This window comes from Metarhizium robertsii (genome assembly GCF_000187425.2).
Source record: "Metarhizium robertsii ARSEF 23 chromosome Unknown MAA_Scf_3, whole genome shotgun sequence".
Classification (NCBI taxonomy): Eukaryota; Fungi; Ascomycota; class Sordariomycetes; order Hypocreales; family Clavicipitaceae; genus Metarhizium; species Metarhizium robertsii.
Genome location: NW_011942171.1, coordinates 1516582 through 1541549, shown reverse-complemented (window position 1 = coordinate 1541549; position 24968 = coordinate 1516582). Strand labels below are relative to the sequence as shown.

Genomic DNA, 24968 nt, shown 5'->3' with positions numbered 1-24968 from the left:
GGGAGGCAGCGGAGGCGCGATATAGAGAATTATGGAAGGGTGTTTATGCTGCGATAAAGGAGGCGGCAACCCGAAGGAACCCTGGATATGGTGTGCTGTACATGTGAATATTGTATTTTTTTCTTTTTGGAGAGGAAAAGAAGTATAAATATTGATCATAGCTGACGTTTGACGTGACGATGTGACTGTAACGGGTGAGCAAGGCAACACGCACGGTTAGTTGCCATGTTCAGCATATACAAGCTGCAGCATCAGTTGTAGGTAGCTCTTGGCAAGTAAATGAGCCATTAGCTCGTAATGCACTGGAACAGCGCAGCTCTGCGGGCTGCGTACGCAAGTACTTGAGCATTAGCGGTGTTATCTGCGAAGTAGCTATCTACTTAAGTAGCTAAGTTACACAGCATATTTGAAGCTGAAGTCGCCAACATTGAAGTCTTCACGTCAGCCCCACATGAGCTCTTGGTTGGTGGTCGAACTTCCCACCTGTCAGCATTGAATTCCACTCACAATTCAGACCTCTCTGCACCTTCGAGCATCAAAGCCTGCTATGCCATTGTGCAAACACCAACTTCTGAAGTTGCCGTGGCCGCCCAGAAACCGACAGAACAGCCGTGCACTTGTATCTTGGGAATACTCTTCAACGGCTCGAGCCAATGGAGACCCTCTCCCTGGAGCGGCTGGCGTCGCGGTGGTACGACTTCAGCGACTATACGACGGAGAGACTTGACATTTCGTACGCACCTCTCCAAGCCTCTCGTCCAGCTCTTCCTTCCGACGCAGTTACTAACTACACCTGAGATTCACAGAACAACAACCCTCCAGATCGGGTGCGCCGTAGCCGCCATCCTCATCTCCTCCATCGTAACGCGCCTCCTCGTCCTCGCCCACGCAAACTCAACCCCCCGGCCCGTTCGATACCGCGTCCCTCCCCCCAAACTCCCGGAAACCAAGACGACAGTTGAGCAGACCAGCATCAAAATCCCCGGGACCTCGGCCATCCAATGCTACGCCCCTGCCACGGGCCAATTCCTCGGCCTCGTCAACCCCTCCACGCCAGACGGAATCGACCGCGCCGTCGCCGCCGCGTCCGCCGCCCAGCAGACATGGCGGCAGACGTCGTTTCGCGAGCGCAGAGCCGTCCTCCGCTCCCTCATGCAGTACGTCCTGGACAATGCCGAGGACATTTGCAGAATCGCAGGTCTCGACAGCGGCAAGACCATGGTTGACGCGCAGCTGGGCGAGATCCTCGTCACGGTCGAGAAGATCCAGTGGACGCTGCTGCACGGCGAGAAGGCGCTGCGGCCCTCGCGCCGGCCCACGAACCTCCTCATGGCGTACAAGCGAAACACGGTCCACTACGAGCCGCTGGGCGTGGTCTCGGCCCTCGTGTCCTGGAACTACCCCTTCCACAACATGATGGGCCCCATCGTGGCCGCCCTCTTCGCCGGCAACGCCATCGTCGTCAAGGTCTCGGAGCAGACGGCCTGGTCGAGCGCCCACTTCGCAGAGGTGGCCCGCGGGGCGCTGGCCGCCCACGGCCACGATCCCGCCCTCGTCCAGGCCGTCGCCTGCTGGCCCCAGGCGGCAGGGCACCTGACCTCGCACCCGGGCATAAGCCACATCACCTTCATCGGCTCGCAGTCGGTCGCGCACCACGTCGCCGCCAGCGCGGCCCGGAGCCTGACGCCCGTCGTGGCCGAGCTGGGCGGCAAGGACCCCTTCATCGTGCTCGACTCGGCCGCCGGCGACCTCGCGCGCATAGCAGAGGTCGTCTTGAGGGGCACCTTCCAGGCCGCCGGCCAGAATTGCATCGGCGTCGAGCGCGTCATCGCGGCGGCCGGCGCCTACGACAAGCTCGTCGACATGTTGGCACCCCGCGTTAGGGCGCTCCGCCTCGGCCCGGATGCCGACGTCGGCGCCATGATATCGGACGCCTCGTTCGACAGGCTCGAGGAGCTCATCGCCGAGGCCGTCGCGCAGGGGGCCCGCCTCCTCGCCGGCGGCTCGCGATACAACCACCCCGACTACCCCAGGGGCCACTACTTCCAGCCCACCCTCCTCGTCGACGTCACCACCGACATGCGCATCGCCCAGCAGGAGTGCTTCGCCCCCGTCTTGACCATGCTGAGGGCCAAGTCCTCCTCGGCAGAGGACATGCTCGCCGTCGCAAACGCACCCAACTTTGGCCTCGGCGCTTCCGTTCACGGCTCCGAGCGCGATCCCGCCATGGGCCCCATCGTCCGTGGCCTCAAGGCGGGCATGGTTGCTGTCAACGATTTCGCCGCTTACTATGCCGTCCAACTCCCCTTTGGTGGAGTCGCCGGCTCTGGGTACGGCCGATTCGCAGGCGAGGAAGGCCTCAGAGGCCTGTGTAATATCAAGAGCGTCTGCGAGGATCGTTTTGGGTGGATGGGTATTCGGACTGGCATCCCCCCGCCTGTGCAGTATCCTGTGCCCAGCCAGAAAAAGGGCTGGGCGTTTACCCAAGGTGTTGTGGAGGTTGGTTATGGAGACGGACCGAGAAAAGTCAAGGGCTTGGGCAAGATACTGGGAAACATGTAACCCTGCCACCATTGTACTACATCATCTTCTAAACTTGCTTTGCATATATCAAGGCCTTCATTAATGATCACTAATTAATACATGCTCCCGAATTGCCAAAGACGGCGGTGGTCTTTTGACGCTCATTCCAGGTTGAAAGCCGAAAGTCTCTCGAGCTGGGAGTTTCTACGAGGGCACGACATCAGCCCGCTTGGTCACATGTTGGTTGAATTTGCGAAACAAAAGCATTGACTAGCATTTAATCTGCGACTAGCTACCTGAGACCTGTTGTTACTATGGGCAAAGGTGTGTCTGTGTATGACCTTGCGTAAAATCACAATCTCTCAGTCTCAATTCTCGATATTTGCATCAAAGACATGTCATACGATAACGTAAGACCAGCAACATGATTGTCCGTTGAGTTTTACCAACCGACAGACACAGTTTGAGCACCAGCTCCCCAACCGTTGCTTGTAGCAGCCGGAGCAGTTGGAGCAGCCTCACCTCCCCAGCCGTTGTTGGCAGGAGCCGGAGCAGTTGGAGCAGCTTTGCCTCCCCAGCCATTGCTTGAAGTAGCCGGAGCAGTGGGAGCAGTGGGAGCAGCCTCACCTCCCCAGCCATTGCTTGTAGTAGCCGGAGCAGTTGGAGCAGCCTCACCTCCCCAGCCGTTGTTGGCGGGAGCCGAAGAAGTCGCAGCATCGGTGTTGGAATGGCCCCATCCAGAACCAGTACCATTTGTATCCTCTGCTTGCCCTCCTCCCCAAGAGTCGTTGCCCGAGGTACCATTGGCTTGCTCTTGACCCTGTGCTTCGGCAGGGTCGTAGTCAGACTCCGTCTCAAAGCGAAGATGAACCGCCGCATCCCCTTCTGGAACATACACCTGCAGAAACTCTGGGACCTCCTGCTTTGTTTCAAGGAGGGTCCTAGTGAGAACGCTACCCATGGAATCATCATTCACAGGATCGAAGAAGGATGTGGCCAACCCTCGATGCCCAATACGTCCCGTTCGACCTGGAAAGACAGTTAGAAATATCACTTGCATTGCTCAATAACTTACTTACCAATACGATGCGTGTACTCTTCGATTCCACCATGTTCCATGGACGGGAGGTCATAATTGATGACATGCATGACGTTACGGACATCAATACCGCGAGCAGTTACTCCGGTAGCAATGAGAATCGGCGCCTGGCCAGCACGGAAAGAACGCAGTGCGGCCTCACGTTCCTTCTGAGTTCGTTCAGAGTGCATGGAGGTGACCGGGAGCCCCATGTTGTACAAGAAATCATCCAAATTGTCCACTTCTCTTCGGCTATTGGCAAAGATGATGGTTCTCACACCGGTCATTTGATTAAGAAGGCGAAGAAGGGTATCGCGCTTCTCATCTCGCTCTGTGGCCAGTATCACTTGCTTAATGTTTTCCGTTGTACTACCAGCTCTGCCAACTCGGAATCGGACATGAGCCGCCGATAAGTGATCCTTGGCAAGGTCACGAGCAGCCTTGGGAAACGTGGCAGAGAAAAGACCGTACTTGACATTGCCCTCGTCTTGTTCTGCATATAGATTGTCAGTCTGTCTTCTCGGATATGAATAAGAAATCACACCTACCTCCACCCGAGAGGACCTGGCTTAGTTCGTCGTTCCAGTCAGAATCCAGCATTTCATCAGCTTCATCAATGATCATATACTTGAGGCGACGAAGAGTTAAAATGTGCGGACGGGATATAAAATCCACTAGCCGCCCAGGCGTGCCAACAAGAATGTCGCATCCCTTGCTCAACAAACTGATCTGCTGAGCCGTAGGCAGGCCACCATACACGACACATGGGCGTAGCATGGAGCGATAGCAGAATTTTCGAGCTTCGTTGAAGATTTGCACAGCTAGTTCTCGGGTTGGTGCGACCACCAAAACCAATGGCTCTGCCGTGACGGCATCAATGCCCTCACGGTAGGTGGCCGGGTTAGGGCGAGGAGCGGCCAGCTTTTTGGCCTTGCCCATGAGCTTGCTCAGAATGGGAATCAGGTATGCAGCTGTCTTGCCGGATCCTGTAAATGGCGGCAGCGTTAATAATTCGTTTGAGCCGATGAGGATAGTCTGTCGAGTGGTTCATTTCATACCTGTTTGGGCAATGCCGATCACATCATGACCTTGGAGCATTGATGGGATAGTGTATTTCTGGATAGGCGTAGGAGCGTCATATCCCATCAACTTGATGTTTTCCGCCATGACAGGATGCAACGCCGCGTCCTTGAAGGTACGAAGTGGCTGGATCCTGACAGGTCCTTCCTGCTCGACGCTGATCTGCTCAATCCTGGCGATGTTAGATGGATTTGAACCGATTGTGTATGATAAAACTTACTTGGAGAAGTCCAATCCCGCGCGATCGTGACGAGTCTCCGGGTCACCGAAGAGCTCCAGCTCCAAGGCCTCAAACTTGGGCCCTACATCACCGAAGTCGTCGTTCCATTGATAAATCGGTGCGGATCCATCAAAATGCTCGACTGCTTGGCTGCCATCTCCATTCAGGGCCGAGTAGTCAATTTTTTGGGGTTCAACCCAGGCACCTGGGGCTGCAGGGGCAGGCTTGACCTGGCTCGCCATGGTATCTACTTGCAGCAGGCGAGTTCTAAGAGTTGAGTCAGTTTTCAGCCTCTGCGTGCTCGACAAAACCCAGCTGCAGCAGTGGTTCCAGTCTGATGTTTAGCAGAAGAAGCGTGGGAAGCTGCTGGAGCTCGCATAGGCTCAGCAAAGACATCAAAACGCAGGTTCAGGGGAGCGAAATAAACACAGTGGTTTCTCACCTTGCTACGAGCTGCAACGATCTCAACGAATGGGGAAAAGAACGAGTGAAGGAGCACTTGATGTGATCGATCAGGTCAAAACCTCTCTCTACCTACGTGAAGACGGGAAGCATGAAAAAGGGAGGGAAGGAGGTAAAGAAGGGAAAGAAGGGAAGGAGGGAGGAGAGGAAAGTTTATATGTAAACACTTACAGCTGTTGGAGGGCTTGCCAGCTGGCTCGATGGATAAGCGAAATTCTGGCAGCTTCTGCACTCTACGCTTTCGAGCAGGACCTGGGCTGGCATGTTGCAATAGCTGGCTCACAATTGTCGGCACTGCGGCTTTGTACTCAAGTTAAATTTGATGCGGTAGAAAAATACCTGTCGTGTTCGCTTGCTGGTCTTGATCCTGTGCAGTCCCCAATGTGATTTGTATGCGATACATTTACGTTAGCTAAGAAGCAAGCGAAGCGCTCCTCCTAGTCGCTTGTAGATTATTTCTATTCATAATATTAGACTTTATGCCAACTAAATAGCTAGCCAGAATGTAAATTATCCATTCAGCGAACCCGTTGGAGTTGCTTCTCTATTTTATATTTTCATGGATAACTGGTCGTTCAGGGGCATATCCATGCCATGCTAGCGGCCCCTGGTGTCTTCTCGTCCTTGGTTTATGCCACACGCAGGCCACTTGTGCAGAACTGGCCCTGCGCCAGCAGGTGTAGCGCACATGGTAACAAGAACCAGTTGGCAGACAGCTGCCTTACGGGGCGCGCATATCTGCTGCACGTGTCGTAGTGATGACGGGATAGGCTGGACTGCGTTCCGTCCCACGTCAGTCTCTGCTGCCACGAGATGAACTCGTGTGTTGGAGTATGAGTTGACAGCCAACACCCCTCACCATAAATCGAGCAGATCTTGTGTATCCATTGCAGTTGAAGGCTCAAAATCGGCCAAGCCGTTCTTCAAAACCTGCTCCATCGAAGAGGCAGCACGGCCAGTAGCACCTCCTTCTTTCTTGGCTTTATCAAGGCCTTTGCTAATAGCATCAAAAAATCTTTTGCAGAATATTTCTTGCCGGGCCGCTCGATTTGAATACATCTCGCCTTCTTCATCACGACGAGCGCCAGAGAGATTGAGATATTCAAAGGAATTCGGCGCACGAGGTACTCTGTACAGAACATCCCAGTATTGAGAAGAGCTCTCCACTTGGGATGATTCATCCGCGAATCCGGCTTGGAGAAACCGAGACAGTGCTGTGATCTGTTTGGCAAGGGTTTGAGCGTCCTTGGCCTTCATTGATGTGCGTGTGGCTGAAGTCCAACCCCCATTAGAAGAAGATACGGCCCAGCCCATCATTGCACAAAATGTGCCTAGAGTCTTAACCCATCCACCTGGACAGTTGACCAGCTCGGAACCAGCTACCTCGAGTAGCCATTCCATCACGGCCAGCGAGTCGTTACTTATATCGGCGGACAAATGCGTCATTCCTGCCCGTATGTACATTGATGCGTGCTCCGTGCTATGCTTGATCTCGTCTCTTGGAAGAGTCTGAAGTAATTTCAAAAGCTGAGCCCGCACTGGTGTAGAACTGTCGGACACCAAGGGAAGAATTTTATTCAGTAGAGCAATGGTGCCAACGGGATTGGATGGCTGGTCGACAGATAGTTGGCTTGTCAAAAAGGCCAGGGCTTCTCGGCGTTGTTTATCTGATCTCGATGAGGAAGCCAAGGACAAATTGTGTTTGAATTGTTGGACATAGTCTGGTGCATCCGTCGATAAGGATTGCTGTCCCACCACAATGGCTTTCCTCAATGATCAGCAGCTTGTCAACTTCAGTGCCCGGGGTGTTGTCAAACCTTTGGACTTGAAGCTTGTGTCTGTAAAATTTGAAGCCTTTGGCTTTGTCTTCCCAACCTTATACTTAGGTTTCTATATTCTCTTTTCTTTAGTCAACTATTATTTTGTATCACGACTAGTGCAATTGTCATACCTGAAAGTCTTTCTGCTTCTCCTTCTTTTTCTTGGCACTGGAACCCATTCTGACAGCGGCTCAAGTAATTACGAAGACTTTTTTTTGAAACCAATGAATTTGACAGCCAATTCTCGCTGCGATGGACTATCTAGCGGTTTGGTCACGATGCTATTCGTGATACATATCGACAAATTGGGTTCTGTCTGGGGTTCGTCAAATTTTGGCGGTGTGTTTTGGCAGAACTCAGTCACTGTTGTCACCAGCCAAAGGAGTTCCCCACACTGGCCATAATCTGGTGATGTTGACTAATGGGACCTCCCAAGCTGGAAACGCGCCACCTCTTTGTCAAGACAGGGTCTGATTTCAGGTGCCTCTACCATGACAATGTCAGACTCTTCGACGGTAGGCGCATTTTTTGAAGAAGTAATTTAATTAGAATCAAGAGCAGTGCTAACGGTAATTTTTAGCTAAACGGTTACGAGGCCCTCGAAGAGAAGCTTGGGCGACTATCTAAAAAACCAGGCGTCCGGGCGAGCATTGTTCTTGACAGAACAAGCGGCGCGATTCTAAAGACCAGCGGCGAACTGTCAGCTCTTCGAACAGCAAAGGCTCGAGATGCGGCAACATCAGCGTCGTTCTCCAACGAGGCTCCTGCAGCGGAAGCAAGTGAATCTCAAGGGGTTGAGGATTTCGCGGCGATGATTTGGAACTTTGTCAAAACGTCTGGTAATTTGGTGCAGGAGGTGGATTCAGAGGTCGCTCTACCAATTCTGGACGCAAACCGAATTCTTGGGCTAATGTCGGAACAGGATGAAATGCGACTGCTTAGATTACGAACGAAGAAACAGGAGATTGTCATTGTCCCCGATGCCAAATACGTTCTCACCGTTGTTCACGACACGCCATCTGCTTGAGAAGTAGCAAATTCGCTGGAACTTTGTACATGATGCTAGCATCCAGAGATGAACGATGAAGAAGAGGATTTGAATAATGACCACGTCGGGGATATGCATGACTTGACGAGTTGGCGTATTGATATGACTGCTTTGCCGCAACGGATTGACAAGGCGTACAGGATGAGTGATACCCCGCAGAAGTCGTACATGTAATTAGCAACGGATCTTGCATGGGAATAATGAACTATGGACTGCCCAGGTGCTGCCTGAAGCTTGAGTGGCTGGCGTTGGTGAGTTGGTGATGTCTGGCTGACCCGTACCTGCGGCGTGAAGTGTTTAGCTCTTTGTGCACATTTTTCGGCATAATGGGTAATCCGGTGGCGTTTCGAGGTGGTATAGGTTTTTGTATTATTTCGCATCCTCCGAGTAGCGGAGCGCATCGGTATGGAGGACCTACTGTCCAGCTTTGTCATTTAGGAGGCGGATCCCAACAAAAGCTACATGCCCCGGGTAGGTACGTACATATGTGTAGCTGCATGATGTGCATTCTTTCAGGTCGGCACGGGTTTGTCAGCGGTTATCTGAGGCGATGGACGCCTACACACTCAACTCCAGATGGCCCGATGCCAGATGCAGATGCCGCAGATGCCAGTCCGGGCGATTGGCGCAATTGGGACGAGGGGGGATCTGTCACCAGAGCTGTCTGGTTCCCAAGCCGCGCCTGCTTTAGTAGATTGCGGGGAAAGCGAGAATAGGGGACCAGGGCCTGAACCATCCGCATTCAGAGCCCAGCCATGAGATCAACATTCGTCGACGTCTCTCAACTGCCCACCCACTCATCAATTCCTTGCTGCACGAGATCAACGGCCACTGCAATCTGGTTATTTTGTACGGAGCGCATTGAGCCATTATTCACTTGCTTCAAGCTCCTTGCAACGCATGCACCCTAGTCCATGCCGAGCATCTTGCGACGCTTGCAAGTCAACCAGAGCAATCAAAGGTCACGCCACTCACTCAAGTACGAAACCACGAGTGGGCGTCTGGGAGAAGACGTCCTCGCACACCCGACCTGAACGTCTTCCTGCATCAGGGGGTCCATTGAATTCCGAGTTTTCCTGCCTGCTTATACGAGCTGCGAGAACATAGGGCCAACGATCCTTCTTTGCATTATTTTTGGCTTCGAACAACGGCATCTTCCATTCTTCGATTCCTGTCGCCGGTGACCAGGGATCAATCGTGTGCCATCCTTACCCAGTCAGGTCCAGTCGAGTCACGAATCATCCGCACGCATTACCTTGTGGCCTCCCATTGCTCAACCCAGACACCCAGCTGGTGGCGACACACCGGATTTGCATATTGATGGTGCGCGCGAATGCGAATCCCCCAGTCTCTCTAGGCACTTTCATGGCTCACGGGGCAAGATCCCGCGGTGACGCTCAACAGCACAATGTCGACAACCTTGAGTGAGGAAGACATTGAGAAACTCTTCTCTGGGGCACCGCAATTCTTTGCGCGGAACGAGAGCCACTTCTATGGTGCTCCCCATCCTAGCATCGCATTTCTGTTTGACGAAGAGCTTGAAATCAGAGACTTGACAGATCATGTTCAAATCGAGGACAAGGCATGGGGTGCCATGACGGCTTGGCCACACTTGACCAGGGATGCCGAACATGATGCCGTTGCCAAGAGGCAGATACAGGAGAATCACAAGGCCCACTTCCATGTCAAGTGTCGAGAGCGGCCGAATATGATGAGCATGCAGGGACTGGAAAAGGGAACCATGGGTTATCAGGCAGCTCTTGAACTTCCGGCAGGCGATTCCCTTGAGGAAGAGCAATTTGGTTTCGAAAGCCTCGGCACCAAAGCCAAGGTGATTGTGGAGGCCAGAGCTCACATGCTGTCGCACAGCGGAATGCTGCGTCGTATACCAGAGCCAGAAGTCCTAGATCGCCTCAGGCGAAATAGCGACATCTACCGGCACAACGACCTGAAGTCGAGAACTTCTGTGGAAACGTACAAGGACCTCTTCCACAATTTCATGAGGCCAACCAACGCCGTTACTGACCAGGCAGACCACTGCGGCCTCAACAATCAAATTCGGGCCTTGCTAAAATGCCTCGGCGTTGCCAATGTCTGGATAGACTTTTCTCGTGTCGAATGGAGAATTCGCTTGGGCCAAGTGCTATGGGGGGAAAACGATGGCGACGAGCTGGACGACGACACAGCAATTCATGATACAGACGATGCCAAGGAGCGTGCTGAGGAAAAGTACTGGCTTCTCATGCAAATTTTGCTTGCAACGGAGCTTCTGATCAGACTGGATGCCGTCACGGAAGGGATTGAGTACGGCGTGACTGGAATCAGGCCCATAGACGTCGTCCATTTTGAACGAGCAGCATCTCAAACTGTTAAATGGTCTTTACTCTTGGCTCGGAGTTGGCTCGACAATATTGAAATTGTCAAAGAGGACGACCCTTCGCCTGTGCGACCTCCAGCCCCGCGGCGTGGGAGCAGCTGGCTCGGGGCGCTGGCCAGTAGAGTCACAAACCGATATCACAAAAAGAACGCGTCACTGCCTTACCACTACACTATAAAGGGGCGCAACGGCGAACGTCAGGTTGAGGGTCTGACTCACTTTGCCAGGAACTTGATGTGGCCAGGAATAGACAGATACGAGACCAAAATTTCAGAAAACGCACAGAATGCAATCGAAGAAACTCCTGGGCGGAGGACCAGCTCACTATCCATAATATCCAGGCACTCATCAAATTTTGGGGCTTGGGACATTACATGTAACCATGGCAAACACAAGGGTCGTGCACAAGCCCAACGAAGAAGGCTGGCTGCTGCCCTCCATGAATCTGGTTGGTTGACCAAGTCATATGTGTTCGGCTTAATCATTCCCGGCGATTCCCTTTGTCACTATCTCATGGCCACGCTTTTGGAGAACGACACCGAAGCAATGGCGAAGCTCGGCCCCTTTGCCAATTTGTCTGGAGGTTTTGTATACTCGGGCAAGAGTTTTTGGAGCACAAGTTGCATTGTTGGACGTGTGCTCGCAGCAGGCAAGGGGGCAGCAGAATGCATGGGCTGGGTTTCAACAGACGTCCTCCCAGAAGATGTGGAGGATGGCTGGCTGACCATAGAGGTTGAAGATGTTGCTGGTGAGTTGACTCGTTGTGCCATTGCATATTCCGTCGCTAATGGATGTTTTATATTAGACGATATTGCCCAGCTCGGCAAAAAAGCCAGGCTTTGGGGTAAGAAGAAGGTTGAGCGTGAATCATCCATTTTGGGCAACGGCAAGGAGAATTTCGTCCAAGCCGCGGACTTCATAATCCCACATGAAAACAATTACACCACACCGCCTCCCACCGTTTATGTCGAGCTCTTATCTCTGGTCCTCACCTCGTCTCCCGAGCCCGTAGCGGCTACCCCGCTGTCAGAGATGGTGCCAACCCCGACTGTTGAGCATTGTACCAAATGTCCCGAATTGATTTCATATCCGGCGGGTTGCAAGTTCTTTGTATCTATTGGCGGAAGCAAGGAGGAGGAGTACCAGTATCCGCTAACATACGATGTCAATTTTGTTACGGCCCATCCATGTGCCCCATCACAGAGGGTAAGGGTTGTGAGATCGCCTGTTTCAAGCCCGACGATAAAGCAAATAGATGGGTTGGGAGATATGATGGCTAATAATTCGAGGGCCTCATTCAGGACCGGTAAGGCTCCCTGCTCTCCCGCCGCCAGTATGCGATGGTAGTATATGGTGTATCTGTCTAACTCGCACCAGGACACCCTTTGCACAAGTTTTACGAGTTTACCGTGATCCACATTTCCGAACTGATCAAGAAGCCACGCACGACGCTATCGGAATTTCTCCGTGATCCTACTTTTGGCAAAGCAGGGTCGAACCGAGTGCTTGTCATTGACTGCATTACCGGATTTGCGGAACAGCCAAAGTCGCCAGCCGTTGCAGAGATTATGAAGCCATCGTCATCACCGATTCTTGATCGAAAGGGCAGCTTCTCTGCGGCGGCGAGAATGCATTTGGAGTCTCAAAAGAGACAGTTTGGTTCCGATATGGAGATTATGGTGAGAGCGATATGTGCACAGAGGGGCTGGAATGCGGTTATTAGTAGACGAAGCAGGAGTTGTTTGGCTTGTGCAATTCGGGAAGCTGGCGCATTAGCATGGAGAGTCATTATACGGGTACCGTGAATATCACGAAGCGAGGTTAGGATTTGGTGTATCAGGGTAATGCATTTAAAGCGATAGGCACGGGTTTTAAAGGATTTACAGGTCATTGGTACGGGCATTCGGTAGCCATGAGTGTAATTTTTACATAGTAGTCAGACACAATTCAACTCTCCAAGCTGAAGATGGGGGGCTTCCCCGTGGCTTTACAATGACACGGAGTGTTTAGTTCTGTTTGGTAGTGTATTGTCAATTGCGCGTAGGGTGTAGGCGGTATCAGACGACCAGACGGGCTTGGTCTCCTCGATGTCCGCTCTGCGGTGGTGGCACTGGGTCTGGTGCGCGTGCGGACCCACCCAGCACTAGGCCGCCCGGCTTCGTGGACTGTTTTGCGGCTCTCTTGAATGTTGTACAGATAACTCGGTACCCCAGACGGCTGGTGAGAGCTTCAACTCCATTCCTCTCCACCGCACCATCTCATCACACAGCGAGCCATCATGGTGTCAAGCAAGGACATGCGACGACCGGACCTGAGTATGCTACCCCTTCCCTACGCCGCGCGCCTGAATCCCGCGTCCGAAACCGCCAATGGGCACTCCCGTTGGGCGGGCGCAAACGAACGATCCGTTGCTAACGTGGCGAATTCCGCAATAGTCGTCCCCTATCAGGAGCCCGCCGCCTCGAGCGACAAGGCCGACTTTTCGTCTACAATCTCCTCCACGCTGCCCATGGCCGCCATGTTTACACGCAACAGATACATCGGATGGTATGTGACGCGACCAAGCAACGGTTGGATCTGACGGGAGGGCATTGCCGAGCTTTGCAAGGTCACACCTCTCTCCGCTGCGTGCAGGTGGCTGCGAATCTCTGCATGCGTCTCTACGGCGGGAGGCTACGTTTGAAACGAACATGAGAAAAACAATTTGGGAGCAGTGTAGCTGATGATGATGCTGGAACAGGGCGGCTGTCGTCTTCACCATCCAGAATTGGCTGGGTGAGAGTGAGGAGACGACCAAGAATTCGAGTACGCCTGGCGTCTTCTCCGTCCTCATGTCCGGTACGAACACACGCTTTCCTAGTTTCTTTCCTTCCGCAACGATTTCACATGCAGGACAGGACGTGCAAGCTAATGCTGTTTGGTAGTCATGGCCCTGGGCGTCACCTACATGCCGCTCTTCCTTCCGCCAAGCCGCAACGCCGCTGGCGGATCTAGTACCGAAGCTCCTGCGCCCATTCCGGCCTCATAACTTATCTCAAGCGGCGGAGAAATATTGGCAGTGGGCTGGTTGATGGAAGAAGGGGATGGGGACTGCGGTGGCAATACCCAGCGACAAAAACATGAGGAGTCAAGTACGATGGTGATGGGAGGGACAGCATGGGAATTGTACGATCAGGCGAGAGCATAGCACGTGTTGAGCTTTATGGGGAATTGGAACCAAAATCACAGTCTCTCGGCGCATGTGCGTATCTCTTTTGGGTCTGGCCAAGGTGGGATGACAGCTCGCTTGGCATGGTTGGGAAAGCGACCATGGTTCGACAATAACGGGATGCCAACTCGGCCACGGCGACAAAATGTCTCCCCTCGTGTCCCCGGGCGTCGACACCAGCACCTGAGCTCATTCCCTGGCCAGTGGCAGCGTCTCGCCCGCTAGCCAGATCTTAGCCCGGATTTATGCTTTGGAGTCGACACCAACGGCGCTCAGGCACCGCCCGAGATGATCTCGGCGTCCCACATCCACCGCCAAAATGGCGCCTCCATCCTGAAACCCTCGACAACGCCCCTGCGACGAGCCCCGTTACAGAAACCCACTCTGCTTCCCTCCCCCTTCTCTCTGTTCTCTGTCTTTGCCTCGCAGTTCCGTTTCTCTAATTCCTAATGTAGAAGAAAACAAAAACCCATTCTCCTCTGCTGACCTGCCTTTGTCGTTTCTCGCCGGCCGTGAATCACCCAATTTCTGTATAATCCAACCAAAATGAAGACCTCCCTCGCTCTTGTTCTCGGCGCCGCCGCTTCCATTGTCACCGCCGGCATTGTCATCACCCCCATCAAGGACGATCAAATCGTGCCCAGAATGGGGGATGATTGCGCCTTTGGCGTCGTTACGCCCCAAGGATGCGGGTAAGTATCCCGCCCCAACTGTTGGATGAATAGAGTCGAGCTGAGCTGACGGCCGGCGTCTAGTCCCAAGCGCAACTAGGACGAATGGTTTGTGTATGATACTCGCGGGGTAGAGGAACAAGAGAAGAGGGCGGGTTGTAATGTCGTCGGGGCGGGGAGATGACGGACATGTAATTTACATTGAGCGCTGAGCGCGTCGATACCACTGGACTTGGAAACACGAAGGTCGCATAGCGGGAGGCATTGCCATTTAATAGAATTGATTTTTTTGGGGATTTCTCGCTTCTCTTGTCGTTATTGGTGACAGACTGGATGTGGCCACGTCGTTGGGCGGAGGAGTCTGTCTTTCGTGTTTCGAAATTGACGACGAGCACTTGAGCTGTCGGGTGGTGGGTTGCGCTGCCATCTGTCATGGCACACCAGACACCATGGCAAATAACAATGGTCAACTACAAGTTTGCTGAACTGAGCCCTATAGTGGTCGTCGCTCATGGCTGGAAGCGTGACGGCTTACAATGCCAACGCCAAGTCAAGCGGGATCCCGTCTCCGCGGGCCGCGAGCTTGAATAGAGCGTCAGCAATAACAACAGGCTCAATCTCACCAGCCACGAGAGCCTGCTTGGCCATGGCCTCTAGTTTCCTGGCTGGCGTGCCGTCCCCGGATTGCGTGGCATGCGGCTCCGTGTACTTGCTGCTGCTGCCTGCAAAGCTGGTCCCGAGGCTGCTGGGCTTGGCAACGTCTTTGCCGATGCTGCTTGAGCACCCGGCGATTTTGGGGTTGTCGCTATCAGCACGACGGGAGGCAAGTGTCAATGTTTGCAGGATTGCCGCCGAGATGTCGTGTACTTGGTCAACAGCATAGGGGCTGGGGACCGACGATGCGGGTTGGGGTTGGCGGGCTTCACGCTGTCGGCCGGGACGAAGAGCCGGATGCTTGATGTTTTTCTTATTGAGATTCCAAATGAAGACCGTGTTTTTCAAATCAGTCGATTTATTTGGCGGCACTATGTCTATTTAACTCGATGGTCGTCCATAAAGACGGCACGCCCGACACCCGCCTTGTGATGTCTGGCTCGAGTTCTGCCAGCCGCACCCGATTCCAAATCCCGTCTCAATACCAACTCAGTACGTGATATTGCTAAAAAAAAGTGATGCAGCTTCGATCTTGGCCAGCTAAGCTTTCCGCCAGGTGAGTCCTGTCGTATTGACGACTGTGCTGGCGACGGGGAGACAAATACTGCAAGTCCAGCACTGGAAAGCTGAAACATATTCCGTATACAATACTGTAAAGAAGGAATTCAAAATAGGACATTTTTTTCATACCGCAGGAGTTGGTGTAAGCATGACCGCATTATTCATCGGCAAACAAACCAGCAGCGGCGGGCGTCGCATGTCAACAACATGCCGCGTAGCCGACTCGTAGATGGTGGTTCATAAGACGGGGCAAAGAGAATTGCGACTTGGCCGCGGACTCTTTTTTTTTTCTTTTTCTTTTTCTTTTTTAGAAGAGCACAAGAAACCGTCGTATGAGTCGCGTTTAGAATGAAAAGCCAAAGTTGGTTGGCGTAGATGTACAAGACTCAAAGCCAGATCATCCCACAACAGACGTCGTCTTTCCCGCAAGACAGAGCTTGTTTACTATTCAAGTCTTGACTGGGCATTCATGTCCCCATCTCGGCACACCCCTCCGTACTCAAATTGGCACAAAGGAACACTGAAGCAACGATCCAATCAATATACTACAGCCCACGAGGTTGCCTTACCGCAGCGCAGTATGCGGCCTGCCGTACGGGGTCGACATGGTGTTGCGGCGCCACACGACATGTTTGCTGGTCGAAGTCGTCGACGAGCCCGCGGCGCAAGATGCCTCGGAGGGCTGGCAATGCTGCGGCGACGTGGACCGCGATGCCGCGCCTTGCCGGGCCTGCTTCGACGAAGATGCTGAAGTAGTAGTCGACGGCATTCTGGTCCTGTCTATCCGCACATCAGTCCATCAGACACACTTGGCATTTATGTGCCATTCACATTCCCAGAGGCCTCTTGTACTCACTCTTGTCTTGTCTCGTTTGTTCCCGTACTATTTGGAGTCTGTCGTACAGTGTACCCGCAGTAAGTTGGCACAGACACAAGGCGAAAAGTGGCATCTACGTCTTTTTTTAAAAAAAAAGCCACGAGTCGTTGACTTTTCGCATCTTCAAGTACATACGTAATGGCGGGCATCGTCCAACGGAGCCCGACGCCGTCATCGCCAAGGCAGGCACCAGACAAACTTGGGCGCGTGGATCCCGGATCCGCAGCCATCTTCCCTCGACAGGACACGAGATGTGATTGATTAGATGCGCCGCTTGCAACCCCATCGAGAGGGCCGTTGCCGCCGTGGCTTGCATGAGCCTTGGGCCGCTGCCCGGCAAGGGGGTGGTGCATCATGCCACCAGACACGCCGACCAGTTTTCGGCCGTTCGTCCCAGAGAGCATGCCAGTGTCACAACGTGAGGCATTTCCATCTGCGCTCATTCAAGCTGCATGCGTGCAGCATGCATGCATGTGGTGGTGATTTGCGTTTGCGGAGTGGCTACTCCGGACTGGTCGTATATACGACGAATCAGCGCGCCGCGCAACGAACCACGAGTGGCGACATGGACGCTCGCATCAGCGGCAATGGCGGCTTCAATGTTGGGCACATTAATGCATTAATGTTCAATGTTGGACCTGTTGGCCATCGTGACGTGGAGACTCTACGGAGGGAAAAAAAAAAAAGAATCCCGCGCATCAACAACATGCCCACCGTCCTCGGACCATGGATCGCGATGAAAAAGGCCTTGCTCTTGCTGATCGTCTTGGCAGAAGACGGTCGGGAATAAGGACAAAAGCACCCATCGTCACACCAGACCTTATCACGGACGTAACCGGAAACTACGATACATATATGTAGTCCACGCGCTCGCCGCCACAACAACCCACCTAGTATCTCGGCATGTTACTCCGTACTGCTCTGCTTTTAGGGTCCGACACTGGTGTCGTCCAGCCGGCCCCGTCTTGTCTCAGATTGCACAGAAGCCAAGTCCCTTGACTGGCGGCAACGACAAACTCCTACTCGTGACTCGTTTGATCATCTGTCAGGGACCATTGTCACAATCCCACAACTAGGCATGCCAAACTGGGCTTTCCGGCCCAGTCATGGCAACCAGGACCGATGGGGCGAGGGGGCAAGATATAACCACGTAAAAGGGAAAAATTCATCAATTTCTATAGAAAATTAGGGTAGCGAGTAAAAAGGAAAAAAATCGTACCCCATCATCATCTGATCTCGCCCGGCAAACCACGTAGCTGTACACTGCACCCATGGCAAACCACCCGATTCTCCCTAGCCATTGCCAAGGCAAGACCAACTTCTGTAAGCCGCCTCTGCCTCAAAGAACATCTATAGGAGTCCCAAAAAGTTCAAGCTCAACACAATTTTCTATCCATCCACCACCAGCATCTTCTGCCCAGCCCGCAAAATCGTAGCCTCCCATCTGAACTCCAAGACTTCTTGCAGCTATGAAAACAGCCAGAAAGTAAATCGCGAGTCTTGGTTGCCAACTCATTCCGTAGCCGTAGTCGACAGTATAGATGACGGACAGATACGTCGAATAATAGGCAATAGCGTGAGTTATTTGCGTACCAGCCTCGCAGTTTTCGTGTGAACCAGTGGCGCAAAGAAATTGGAAGAAGAAAAAAAAAAAAAAAAAAAAGAAAAATGCGTAAAATGCGTAACAATGTTCGTTTTGTAGGGTCAATAAGCTGAAGAACTGACGCTCTATCTGCCCGCTAGCTCTGTTGTGTAAGCATCGAACTGGCCATCACAATCAGTCGCTTTGCCATCGGTAATGGTCCCCTCTTCAAAGCGCCCACGTAGACGTTGGGATCTTGGCCGCAGACTTGCTGAACGGCCCCGGCTCCTGCCATTAACGTATCCCCATTAACTTGAAGGTCCATTCTTGTTACCGGTGTCCTGGAATATCAGGAGGGCGGACGCCACCTCGGCAGCTGCCAGCATTGGGCTCTGCCCTTACAATTTTTGGCCTCGCTGTCCACGACTGCCCTGTCCCCCTTGTCCAGCCTGTCCACTGCCGTTTGCGCCCTGTCCTCCTCGTCCACGGCCATTGGCGGCCTGCCCTGCTTGTTTGGCCTGTTCTGCTTGTTTGGCCTGCTCTGCTTGTTTGGCCTGTTCTGCTTGTCCAGCCTGTTGACGGCCATTGCCAGCCTGTTCACGGCCATTGCCGGCCTGTTCTGCTTGTCCAGCCTGTTGACGGCCATTGCCAGCCTGTTCACGGCCATTGCCGGCCTGTTCTGCTTGTCCAGCCTGTTGACGGCCATTGCCAGCCTGTCCGTTATTACCCTGTCTGTTAGGACGCTGCTGGGCATTGTTCACTCCGCCGTTGCCTTGTCCGGCCTGCTGGTTGCCCTGACCGGCCTGGTTGCCCTGTCCACGATTGCCTCCATTGTTGCCTCCATTATTGCCGCCGTTGTTGCCTCCGTTGTTGCCTCCATTGCCCTGTCCAGAAACCTTGAAACGAACACAGTCGTCCTGAGCACCACGCTGGGCAACAGGCATCAGCACAGGTTGATGGTTAGAGGAAGATGACATGCTGCACACGCGGTAGTTTCCAGCTGGAAGCCCACCAGCGACATCGGCACTCAGTAAGCCCCTCCCATCACCAGCGTCATTGATACCCTTGAAGAAGGCAAACTGGGTGGGATTGAGAGGTTCCGTGGGATTCGATCCTCGGCCGGTATCTTGGACAGTGACATGAGTGTGACCAATGATGTTGCCATTTGCACCAAGCTTCTGAGGAGCAGAGTAGTACGTAGATGTGGCATTGGTGAAGCTACCAGCGTTCAAGTTCAGCAACTTAACTTGAATCTTAAAGTCCTGATTCGCCGGCAGGTTGTCACCATTCTTGGGGTTGATGAAAATGCTAGAAACCATATTTTGGGTAGCTGGAATCTCACCCATGGCTACGAAAACATTAGACAAAAGACACATACGCTGAGGTTATCTTGCTGCAAACTTACGAATTCCATTGCAAGAACCACGGCCGATCTGCTTGCCGTTGGTCAAGGTCTGGCCCTCGCAGAAGTTGATGAAGTTATTGTTGGAACTGTGACTCGTATTAGACTTTATATTCGCGACTTGATCATAATACCCCGAGAACAGCTTACGTGTCTGAGGCAGCTTGACCATTAGTTCCGGGATTGTTGCCATCGGATTCAGAGCCTTCCTGCTGGACATTGGCGTTTAGTACTAGAGCATTATTGCCGCCGTTGTTGTTGTTGTTGCCACCGTTGTTGTTGTTGCCGCCATTGTTGCCGCCACCTCGATTGCCGCCACCATTTCCGTTTCCGCCTCGCTGTCGTCGCTCCAAGGCCTGAGAAAAGGGAGATCTGCGTCCAATCTCAGCGCCTTCGACAGCGGCAGATACGCCCACGAGGGCAACGACTAAGGTCTTGATATGCATGATTCTGGTGTTGGTTTGTTATCGACTAAGAAGCTCCTCGCTGTATGTTGCTTTCCTTGCATGTAAATATGAAATAATAGAATAAATGGTTCCAGACCAGTATAAAGAATTTAAGAGTAAAAAAGGAGAGTACGTGGGAAATGCAAGGAACGAATGGATACAGCACACAGTCACTCGCCGCAAACAGAGGTACACGGCCGGCGAGTCACCAAAGGAGCGGTAAAAGTTTGGATGAGAAAAGAATGAGGAGAGAGGAAAGGAAATACCAGACACAATAAGGACGGGGAGATAATGGGGCCAAATACTCTTGCGGATGCCAAGACCTCTATTATAAGTATCTAGGTAGGACAGGGGACGGAGCAATGAGACGGATAGCCGGCCTGGGGCAGGGAGGGTCCTCGAGATCGGGTTCGTGTAAGGGGAATATCGGCTCGAAAAAAGTATGAGCAATATCCATCAGGCAGCTTCATTGCACACCACACCCACAGATACGGAGATCAAACGGTTCGCCCTTTGGGGGTGGAGGGAGGGGAGGGGGTGAATGAGGGAGTACTTTTCTCGTTAAGCTTGAAGAGAAAACGCGTTCGCAGACGGAGAGATGATCATACAGCAGGCTCAAACTCAGGGAGCGGCAAAGAAGCATTACCACTGCACCTGAGCCTCCGCGTTTGGGTAGCGTTGCCGTCCGACATGCTTCGTCTTTCGTCTTAGCGTGCGGTGGAACAAGACGAGACAAACACCAAATGACAAATGATAACTGGGCAGGGACCCCAAGAAAGCAGACAGGAACAGAGAGGCGGAGCATCAGGCTACGCAGGTAGCTAGTTGGATATTGATTGTTGGTGGTGGAAGAAAACAAAATCATCTTGTCAACGCCGTTGGGACGAGAGAGCAAAGACACTTGCCTCTCTCCTCAAGTCGACACGGGATACGGCATCTCTTCGCAGTTTGCAGCTGCAAGTGCGTGTGAAAACTGTGCATCCATCGTGGCGCCCTCGCCCTCGTCGACATTCTAGGGGCGTGATGTTGACGCAGGGCTAGTCAAGCCAAAGACGTCGGAAATGCGCGAGGGCTCCAAGAAGGAGTTGAGGTTGGAAGTGGGTTTGCCGCTCCGATTGTCTCAAGCCTCTCAACGGCCCCTGCCCCGGCTGCCATGGCGGGGCGCTTGCCGAGCCAATCAAAACTCGACATGAGCAATGACGACAGCCACTTGCCTTTCGGAACGAACTCCAAGGCAATGCACGTTTCGCCTCATCATCCCCGTGAATCAGACCTCGAACAAGACGGCCAGTGCATCGTGACCACGCTCGACATTTTCCTTCAGTGGCCAGCGGCGAGCTCTCCAGGCTGTTAGGCCGTCGCACCACTAGACCGTCGAACAAGCTAGCAAAAGCCGTCGGCTCTGGCTCTACCTTTGGCGCCGGCTGTACCGTTGCCTGCCTGCCTGCCGCTTTCCCGCTTTCCGAGTCCAGACTGGATGAAGGCTGAAGTCATGAACAGCAACTGCAGATGAACGGCTCGTCGCCTGGACTTGACACTGGCTGTTCGCATGAACCTAGTTCTTTCATTTATTTTTACTTTAATCTATTTTTTGTTTTTCGGTCGATTGTCCGGATTTTGTCGCAGAGTTGATCGAGTTCATGCGATCCATCACATGGGAGGCCTGCTGCCTCGTCCCTGTTGCAATACACACCTCCCGCATGACATACTTTTGACGCGATGGCCTTCCGGCGAACTTGCCCCTGGCGTTCTACAGTAGAAAAGTTTTCCTGGGTCCCAATGCGGGATGTATGATCGGCGGTTTCCTTCTCCATGCTGACGGAGTAAGGTGGCAACAATACAGGACATCAGATGGAAACTTCCGGTTTGCCATTTTCGGCTGCCAATTGAGTACGAAAATTCCGCCGTGCCATCTCGTCTCAATGCAACTTCCACTTTTTTCCTTCTTCCGTTTCTCTTCTTCGTTTTTGTTTAAAGGCCCACCGGCGAACCCTCCGGGACTGAATTATGCCGGACGTGATCGTCTGTTTAGGAGCTCTTACATGAGGTATTCAAAATCCCGACGTTTGGTGAGCTCTGTTATCCACAGCACCGACAACACAGAAATTTTCAAATGTATTTCCTCATTCCCCGTTCCTCATAATATGTTAGTTGGTATTGGTATATGATGGCTCAAACTGGCGTGCGAGGCCTTCACGCTGGCTTACCTAGTTGCGCCGCCACAGCTTCGCCCTGATACCCCGGCCGACACCAAAGTTGACAGATGAACCTCACGAGACCTACGGCACATTGGGATGTGATTTGTCAATGGAATTCGAGTTGGATATTTCCGCTCTTACTATTTCCCTTCATATCCCCCCCTTTTCGAAAATGTAGCCGGTCCGGATGAATCAAGGAGTGGCAACTTTGAAACAGGACCATGCCTGCAGCCATCTTGGACTTGTAACAGTTCTGGCCGCAGGTGTCGGGACTACGATGAATACGGCATTAATGGGGAGGAACCATGGGAGCAAGACCCTATGTATCTTGTAGCATTGTTCGTCCCAAGTGGTTGTGACTACAATCTAGGCCAACGTTTGCTAGCCCATGTGTTCGGAAGCAAGAGCGTTGCCAGCGTAGAAACCGAACCATTCGTTGATGTCATAAATGGGAGCTTTTTGTTTATGCCTGGAGGCTTTGGGGATGCGGTACTGACAGATGCTCCTTTGCGCCATTTTGCCGGATTGTCAAATTTGAGACGGCCATCTTGGACCTAGCGGCCAAAGGCGAAACCGGATGGTATTTGAACACGAGGAAATCAGGCCAGAATTGTAACCGAGTCTCAGACGACAGAGATGTCTTTTGTCATTTTTGTCATCTGGTCTATTCGCCTATTCTACAATTCTAATGATACCGGTTCGTCCTTTGTCCCGGCATCGAACCCATCGGCAATCTTGTCAAGCCAGGCCGCCATTCGGAAGCCGGCACGGGCAACCTGCCTCTCAATGACCGGACCGGCCTTTTTGAAGTAATCGCCACCAAGCTCCTGACCTACAATAGCGTTGGGGCCTTCTGGAAGAACTATTTGGCACGTTAATTCTGAATGCTCGCAATATTTGGCTTCCCGAGTCACCACATACCGTGAGTGCAGACGAAGGCGTTTGCTTCCCTAGACCAAGCCATGGCCGTCTCGATGGCATCAGTAAAGTTGAGATCTTTCAACCACGCCCCCTTCTCAGTAGCAAACTTGCCGTCGTTGATTTCGCCGGCAAGCTGGTTGGCCCATTTCTCGGCGAGGGGATATGGCTTGCCGCGCATGCCGCCAATCCACTTCTCAGCGATAGAGGTATCCCAGACATGGTGGAGGTTGAAGCTTTTCCCATCCCACAACACATGAATGCGGTTTCCGCCAAGAGCCACGTCCTCATTGTGCAGCGGCTGATGCAAATCGCCGACAAAGTGAATGACAAACTTGGCGGCCTGGGCACGGCGCCACGCGGGTAGAGATGAGTCCAGAGACTGTTTGGTGTAGTTGGCCAAGGCGCTAATCACACATCCGTCCTCTTTGCAGTCTCGGTCGAAATCGACATTGCACGACCGAGGCGGGTCGTCGTGCGCATCGATGAAGTGGAAGTTCTTTGTGAATCGGCCCCATTTCGTGTAGCGGATGGAATCAGCCCACGAAGCAACCTTGGCCATGTAGTCGTCGTCCTGGCTACGCAACAAGTCCTTGAAGAAGGCCTCTGTCGTGTTGGCGACAAAATGACCGGCGAGATAGGCGGTGGTTATGTGACCCAAGGCTGCAAATTTCAACAACTGTTAGCTTTTGAAGGCGGCGCCATCTGCGAGACTTTCCCGTCCGCGGTTGTTCAATCATGGATGTTGCAACGTACATCCCCAGCCAACAGTGCCAGGCACCGATGCAAGGCCCAAGGCTAAAGCGGCAACCGACAGCTTCATGATGATATGGATGCTTTGATGAGTCTCAAACGACAGCGGGGAAAAGCACTAGAACCAGCGACGATATTATATCCCCAATGCTTTACCAGGACAGAGGCGAGCCCGAGAGAGCCCAGCTCGACGCGTCAGAGTCTCAGGTGCGGCGCGTGCACACTAGCACTCGCTTGAGTCTGGGCCGCCGCCCAAGTGACCCTGCCTGTTGACCCAACCAGGTCTAAGGCGGTGGTGGTTGTGATGGGTTGGCAGAGCGATGAGGCAGACAGACGTGGACAGAGGTCTCCGTACGGAGTACACGAGTCCAATCAATGGGATGGCGGCATGCCACGTGAAACGGCGTTGCAATATATTGCATGCAGCCCTGGGACCTGGGTGCAGCAGCGGTGACGAGTTCAAAATTTACCAGTTGGCATCTACGGCCCTTGCCAGCAATGGGGTGGAAGGTTTCAGTGCTGCATTCTGGCGGCGGGCAGTTTATAAATAAAGTCAATGCAAAGATCAATTGATGGCATTGGCAAGCTGGGTCATTCGTCCACGACGCATGCATTGGCACTATTGGCACATCTGCTGGCGACGCACATGGAAGGAGCGTTCCGTTTAGACATTCCATGTCGTATATGCCGTATTGTTGCTATACTTCGTGCTTGCAGCTTGAAAGTTCAGACACTAGGTACCCGGGTTGGTAGTAGTATGTGGGCTGCGGCCACCGTACCTAGTGCTTTAGGCATCTTCGAGTAGCGGGGTCGTCTGGTGCTGCTCACCTACTTAGACTTAAGTACTTACCTAGGTACTTTAGGTATTAGTGGTCAGGTGGTCCTGTGCCACGCGGGAGCCATCAGCCACCCTCAGCCACATGTGTACTATCGGAGTCCTGCGCCTGTGCTGACATGCGGAGTTCTGAGTGAGCTGACCTGGCACCTGTTGGCTGTTGGATGTCGCCTCAAGCCACAAGATGCATGTAAACCGTGATCAGAGCTACAGAGCCTGTGGGTGTTTGGGTGCATGGAATCCCACCCTACTTAA

At 52.9% G+C, this 24968-nt stretch overlaps 10 protein-coding genes across 10 annotated transcripts; 5 read left to right on the top strand and 5 right to left on the bottom strand.

Annotated features, from left to right (window-relative positions):
• Positions 1–225: 225 nt before the first annotated feature.
• On the top strand, positions 226–2562 carry MAA_07385 (Aldehyde/histidinol dehydrogenase; the record flags this gene model as incomplete). Its single annotated transcript, XM_007825383.2, has 2 exons — positions 226–257; positions 402–2562. 2 exons carry the CDS (start codon positions 226–228, stop codon positions 2560–2562), a joined length of 2193 nt encoding a protein of 730 aa, XP_007823574.2.
• Positions 2563–2965: 403 nt separating this feature from the next.
• MAA_07386 (RNA helicase, DEAD-box type, Q motif protein) lies at positions 2966–5143 on the bottom strand (the record flags this gene model as incomplete). Its single annotated transcript, XM_007825384.1, has 5 exons — positions 2966–3552; positions 3603–4094; positions 4150–4587; positions 4660–4853; positions 4902–5143. The coding sequence occupies 5 exons, from the start codon at positions 5141–5143 to the stop codon at positions 2966–2968; spliced, it is 1953 nt and encodes a 650-aa protein (XP_007823575.1).
• A 1075-nt stretch (positions 5144–6218) lies between these two features.
• On the bottom strand, positions 6219–7362 carry MAA_07387 (uncharacterized protein; the record flags this gene model as incomplete). Its single annotated transcript, XM_007825385.2, has 2 exons — positions 6219–6974; positions 7315–7362. 2 exons carry the CDS (start codon positions 7360–7362, stop codon positions 6219–6221), a joined length of 804 nt encoding a protein of 267 aa, XP_007823576.2.
• Positions 7363–7674: 312 nt separating this feature from the next.
• MAA_07388 (Dynein light chain-related protein) lies at positions 7675–8210 on the top strand (the record flags this gene model as incomplete). Its single annotated transcript, XM_007825386.1, has 2 exons — positions 7675–7698; positions 7764–8210. 2 exons carry the CDS (start codon positions 7675–7677, stop codon positions 8208–8210), a joined length of 471 nt encoding a protein of 156 aa, XP_007823577.1.
• Positions 8211–9639: 1429 nt separating this feature from the next.
• Positions 9640–12413, top strand: MAA_10951 (uncharacterized protein; the record flags this gene model as incomplete). The annotated part of the gene is made up of 3 exons (XM_011412896.1): positions 9640–11356; positions 11414–11914; positions 11986–12413. The coding sequence occupies 3 exons, from the start codon at positions 9640–9642 to the stop codon at positions 12411–12413; spliced, it is 2646 nt and encodes an 881-aa protein (XP_011411198.1).
• A 473-nt stretch (positions 12414–12886) lies between these two features.
• Positions 12887–13636, top strand: MAA_07389 (helicase-like protein; the record flags this gene model as incomplete). The annotated part of the gene is made up of 3 exons (XM_007825387.2): positions 12887–13155; positions 13349–13446; positions 13533–13636. The coding sequence occupies 3 exons, from the start codon at positions 12887–12889 to the stop codon at positions 13634–13636; spliced, it is 471 nt and encodes a 156-aa protein (XP_007823578.2).
• A 726-nt stretch (positions 13637–14362) lies between these two features.
• Positions 14363–14512, top strand: MAA_07390 (uncharacterized protein; the record flags this gene model as incomplete). The annotated part of the gene is made up of 1 exon (XM_007825388.2): positions 14363–14512. The coding sequence occupies one exon, from the start codon at positions 14363–14365 to the stop codon at positions 14510–14512; it is 150 nt and encodes a 49-aa protein (XP_007823579.2).
• A 506-nt stretch (positions 14513–15018) lies between these two features.
• MAA_07391 (uncharacterized protein) lies at positions 15019–16983 on the bottom strand (the record flags this gene model as incomplete). Its single annotated transcript, XM_007825389.1, has 3 exons — positions 15019–15441; positions 16272–16482; positions 16715–16983. The coding sequence occupies 3 exons, from the start codon at positions 16981–16983 to the stop codon at positions 15019–15021; spliced, it is 903 nt and encodes a 300-aa protein (XP_007823580.1).
• Positions 16984–18559: 1576 nt separating this feature from the next.
• On the bottom strand, positions 18560–20009 carry MAA_07392 (ribosomal protein s17; the record flags this gene model as incomplete). The annotated part of the gene is made up of 3 exons (XM_007825390.2): positions 18560–19509; positions 19567–19652; positions 19714–20009. The coding sequence occupies 3 exons, from the start codon at positions 20007–20009 to the stop codon at positions 18560–18562; spliced, it is 1332 nt and encodes a 443-aa protein (XP_007823581.2).
• A 2875-nt stretch (positions 20010–22884) lies between these two features.
• MAA_07393 (nuclease S1) lies at positions 22885–23948 on the bottom strand (the record flags this gene model as incomplete). The annotated part of the gene is made up of 3 exons (XM_007825391.1): positions 22885–23069; positions 23129–23788; positions 23882–23948. The coding sequence occupies 3 exons, from the start codon at positions 23946–23948 to the stop codon at positions 22885–22887; spliced, it is 912 nt and encodes a 303-aa protein (XP_007823582.1).
• Positions 23949–24968: the final 1020 nt, after the last annotated feature.